Raw genomic sequence first — 5,443 nt, forward strand, 5'->3', positions numbered from 1 at the left:
TTTAAGACATTTTCAGAAAATTTTTATTTTTTCAAAAAATCGACCTCCCTTGGAAAAATTTCAACCTAAAATCAAAATTTGCAATCCTTAATAGCATGAAAAATCAGTCGAGAAAGAAGGCCAAAAAACGAATTTAAATGGTTTTCTCAGTCCTTGCATACATAAACTAGCAGAAGTCTTTCGGTCACAATTTATGGCTGCCTCAGCAGCATCGAAACCAATCAAAAATTCTTGTGAGACAAATAGGCTTTACAAGAAGAAAACATGTTGCCACTTCATTCATTCCTTTCAATAAAACAACGCAACCGGCGTCTGACATAGTCTCTCTTCAGTAAAACGAAAGAAAAAACATTGAACGCGCTACACCGCTAGCGAACTTACGAACCACTAGACATGACGAAACAACATATAAACCCAACATTTCCCAACATATAAAAAGTGTGGCGCACTGTGTCGCTGTATCAACACGGCAAGCCGTGTCGGTGTCGCTGTGTGAACACCTGAAAATCCACAGTGTTACCCAGACCTAATCTATATGGTTAACGGATTCTAAATCATCCAGTTTTCCCCCCAGGAATCTGAAGTAGGATTTTGTACAAACACCCTGTATAACGTTCTGAATGAGCGGTTTCTAGCACTAAGTTCCTTACCGGTTCCAATAAAAGATAAATATCATGTTTATCCTCATCCGGACTGAGGCCAGATACGGCCCGGATGTATTTTACGTCTGCGTGCAGGAAATGCGGTTGGGAAATTAAAACCGGTGCCCCTGTAAACCACAGAGTTTAAACTGGTTTAATGAACTGTGTTTTGCGTGAATGCTCCTACCAAGGCAAGGCCTGAAGTCTAGCAGCCCGTCTAGGAAGCAGCTCGGCTTTCCGTCAGCACCTTTGGTACCATGCGAGCAATAGCAGTCGTTTTCCTTCAGAATCGTTTCAGGCCTGAACAAAGTGTATCCCGTGCTATACCTAAAGGCGTTAATGCCGTTAAAGACTTCGTTTGAGGACACCTGAACAAGCTGGATTGTTCTGCAAATCAATTGACTCGTTGATCAATAAATTTCCAATAGCACGTCCACCGCTTGCCTGCACAAATCCGTGTTGAAAATCATCAAGTTTTCACCCGCCTTGAGCTCAGGGCTGTAGATGGTGGAATCGGTACCTTTGATGGAGTGACAAGTCAGGTTGTTGATAGACGTTGAGGTGCCATACGTGGTACTTGTGGTGGCCCCGTTCCATCTCATGATGCTCCCCAAGGCGGTCGCATTGTTTCTGCCACGGTTGATCGTGTATATTCCATCGGGGGAGTTTTTCAGGAAGTTGTCGGTTTTCTGGAAAGATTCAATTCTGGTCTCCTCCTGGTCGCAAGCAGATCAATTTACTTACGTAGTTGAAAATGGCAAGACGGTAACAATCGGTGTCATTGAGGTGTTCTACCACACGGACGTTGGCCACAATCTTTCCCAGCTCTTTGCGAACCATTTCGCACGCCACTCCTTTGCCAGTAGCGTTCTGGAACCCAAAATAAATCCCATCAAACAGCAATTTCCGCACTGTGGTCGTGAGGAAGACTTGATCCAGTCCGGCCGGTTCCAGGATATACTTCCTACACCCAGCCATTGCCAGTCTTTGAATATCATTGGTCAGCTGAAAGGATGCCTACAAAAGCCGTTAAATTAACTTCCTCCCTTGCGTCCCAAAACTGGTCATTTACCATCAGCAGTGGATTGATTACGGTGATACTATCGTCTTCTCTTGTTGTCCCCGAACCATCAAACTCGAAGCTGAAGGATCTTCTGTAGGTCACACTGTCTTCCTCAATGTCGTCGAATCGAATGTCGGTTCTTTTGATAGTGGACCTATAAAATGGATACGGTTTACCACTGCAAAATGTATATTCTTCCCGTTCAGACTTGTATTTGTAGGGCTCTGATTCCTTCAAGATAGGCATCGACCCATTCAAAACGTCCGCGGGGTTCGTCACTAGGAAGAACCTGATGTTGAACTCCATGGGGAAGGGAAGTTCTTTGAATCTGTCCCATTGGTCTGTGTTTTCAGTCAGCTCAGTTTGCTAGGGAAAATTTGGACAAATTATTGGATTACAGTACCCAACCTACCAGTTGTGCTCAATCCCCACTGTTTGAAATGGATTTAATTGCTCCAATAAGAACATTTAATTTGAAGGTGTAAACATCGACTTGCTTGCAAGTTTTCATCGAATGTTCATTTTTTGCTTATAAAAGTAGCAATCGTCGAAGAACAGGCATATAAAATCAATATCAAAGTGAAACTCTTTGCTGCTTTCTTGCGGGACGATTCACGAGTACATGCAGAGTAGAGAATTTGGGAAAATTTGATGCAATATACAGATATATAAAAATAGACACATGAAAGCTGCAGTTTACGATAAGATGAGTGAAAAATTGGAGAAAATTGAGCCAGGAGTTGGCAGAAATTGATTAGCTACAGGACGGAATTGAAAGTTTTTTTCTAGTTTTTTCTTATAAGTAGTAACCCTATCTTATGATTGTGCGTACAAACAGTGCTAATCGCCTTACAAATGCTCCTTAAGTTTTAGCCATCCAATCTTCTTCGAAGGATGTTTTGTAGGTCACTCCCATTTGATTTGCATCAGAACTCGAATAAAAAAAATAGTTTCAATAAAACGGCTCCACAGTACTAGTCACTGATTAATTTGGAAACTTTTTTGTCTCTTGTTATTTTGTCACATTTTATTTTGCTTCTGAGATATTTAATGAGGTTCGGGACATCAATGTGTCCCAACAATAGACGCGTGTCTTTAAAAATTCCCAACTGGGAAATCCAATCAGATCAAAACCTGAATTTTCTGAAGTTTCTAGAAGAAGCCTTGAGTGATCAACGTAAAAAAATTCAGATAATTCGAAACATCTGTTGAATTTCTAAAAATTTTGCAGCTTTTGGTTATTTATTATCTTAACAGTAGAAGACTTTGTTATTTATTATCTTAACAGTAGTAATCCAATTAGATCAAAACCTGTAATTTCTGAAGTTTATAGAAGAAGACTTGACTGATAAACTTTTAAAAAAATCAGATGATTCGAAACATTGGTTGAATTTCTAAAAATTTTGCAACATTCGGTTATTTTTGAATGTGTCCCAACAGTAGAAGCCTGCTTTTAAAAATTACCAACTGGGAAATCCAATCAGATCAAAACCTGGAATTTCTGAAGTTTATAGAAGACTTGAGTGATAAACTTAAAAAAATCAGATAATTCGAAACATTGGTTGAATTTCTAAAAATTTTGCAACTTTTAGTTATTTATGATCTTAACAGTAGAAGACCCAAAAAAAATTCTCAACTGACAAATCCAACTAGATCAAAACCTGAAATTTCTAATGTTTATAGAAGAGGCATCGGCTGATGCCTGTAGAAAAAATCAGTTAATTCGAAACATTCGTTGAATTTTTAAAAATTTTGCAACATTCGGTTATTTTTGGATGTGTCCCAACAGTAGAAGCTTGCCTTTAAATATTCCCAACTGAGAAATCCAATCAGATCGAAACCTGAAATTTCTGAAGTTTCTAGAAGAAGCCTTGAGTGATGAACGTAAAAAAATTCAGATGATTCGAAACATCTATTGAATTTCTAAAAATTTTGCAACATTCGGTTATTTTTGAACGTGTCCCAACAGTTGAAGCTTGCCTTTAAATATTCCCAACTGAGAAATCCAATCAGATCAAAACCTGAAATTTCTGAAGTTTCTAGAAGAAGCCTTGGGTGATCAACGTAAAAAAATTCAGATGATTCGAAACATTGGTTGAATTTCTAAAAATTTTGCAACTTTTAGTTATTTATGATCTTAACAGTAGAAGACCCAAAAAAAATTTCCAACTGGCAAATCCAACTAGATCAAAACCTGAAATTTCTAATTGGTATAGAAGAGGCATCGGCTGATGCCTGTAGAAAAAATCAGTTAATTCGGAACATTCGTTGAATTTTTAGAAATTTTGCAAGTTTTGGTTACTTATCAATGTGACCCAACAGTACAAGCTGTCTTTAAAAATTCACAGCTCGCAAGTCCAAACAGATCAAAAACTGCCATTTTAGAAGTTTGTTAAAAAGCATCGACTGTTGACTGTAAAAAAAATTTGCTGATTCGGAACATTCGTTGAATTTCAAAAAAATTTTCAACTTTCAGTTACTTATAAATGTGATCCAACAGTACAAGCAAGTTTTTAAAAGCTTACAACTTGCAAATCCAAACACGTCAAAGGCTGAAATTTATGAAATTTATAGAAAAATCAAAAGTATGCGAATCCAGTCTCAAATAATTTTTGTAGTCTAGAGGGGATGAACTGCAGTTCTTCAGTTAGACACTGTGCGTATGGGTCGATCGTTCGCCTTTATCCTGATCATTCAGAAGCTTCTACTTTTTATTTGTTTTCTTAAAAACACTCCCACATAGAGTCCATTTTCTTAATAAACCTTATAGTCCATTTTGTTTGCATCTCTATTAATTTCAGTTTTGCAATTAATTCAATATACGCTTTGTTCTTTGTATCTGCCGTGCTCAGAGGATTCAATTTTAAAAAACAAGAAACACTCCAGAAAATCGGAATAAATTTCTTAAAATCCTGTTTAGTGGCTCTCGTTATGGACATTTAAATAAAAAGTAGTAATCAGGATCCAACAACGGAAAAGACAATTTAATTCGGAAACAGACTCGATTAACCAACCGCTTACAATTTTTTGCTGTGTTGGCACTTAGCAATAAAAAAGTGTTCATTTAAATGGTGTTTTTTTGCTTCAACCACCGATCACATAAATACTGATATTCTGCAAAAATTCTTTCCTCAAACTGGTGTTATTTATTATCTTTAGTAGCGAATGCTGTGAGTGAAAGTGGCGGAAAGCCGCATTTCCACTAGAAACACCACTGAAAAAGCATGCTGATTTTTTACTCTTTCAAGATGGGCATTGGCTGCGACCTCGTCTCCTTGGACTTTGTAGACTTGTATAGTAAGAACGGTTTTAAAAAGCTTTATGGAATATTCTTTAGCTAAAAAAATGTCGATCGAATGCTTCATTGTAAAATTTCTGAAGGTTTTCATACATTTCTAGCATAACGGCTGGAAATGGAAACACTGCAACACTTCTGCGTTCGCATTTAAGTGGCATGTAAATCCTCATAAAGGAAAACATCTTCCAGGCCCAATCAATCACCCTGTATATAGTTTTCAAGACTTACTTTATGTATCTGTTTGCTGATGATTTGAGGCAGGCCCCAAAACGCCAGCACTAACGACGCGATCAACAGCAAAACAGCCAGGAGGTTGTACAAGAAAACCAGCCTTGGGGAGCAGCAGTTTCTAAACATGTTTTCGCGTTTTTTAGTCCACTTTTCTCTATTCAAATAATGCACCAGCTAGCACCAAGCACAACAACCAGCTGCAGCTCCTCT

At 37.9% G+C, this 5,443-nt stretch overlaps 1 protein-coding gene across 1 annotated transcript in view; it reads right to left on the reverse strand.

Moving 5' to 3' along the window:
• Positions 1–5,443, reverse strand: part of LOC109544874 (sensory neuron membrane protein 2) — a gene marked incomplete at its 5' end in the record, with an annotated part of 7,655 nt that extends 2,212 nt beyond the window's left edge. The window contains 7 exon segments of the mRNA XM_019915285.2: positions 651–769; positions 829–1,028; positions 1,086–1,330; positions 1,386–1,658; positions 1,714–1,858; positions 1,913–2,070; positions 5,231–5,443. Of these exon segments, the coding sequence (XP_019770844.2) occupies positions 651–769; positions 829–1,028; positions 1,086–1,330; positions 1,386–1,658; positions 1,714–1,858; positions 1,913–2,070; positions 5,231–5,359 (1,269 nt within the window).

The sequence above is a fragment of the Dendroctonus ponderosae genome, unplaced genomic scaffold (genome assembly GCF_020466585.1).
Source record: "Dendroctonus ponderosae isolate FM_Combo_2020 unplaced genomic scaffold, Dpon_F_20191213v2 Dpon_F_20191213_8, whole genome shotgun sequence".
Classification (NCBI taxonomy): domain Eukaryota; kingdom Metazoa; phylum Arthropoda; class Insecta; order Coleoptera; family Curculionidae; genus Dendroctonus; species Dendroctonus ponderosae.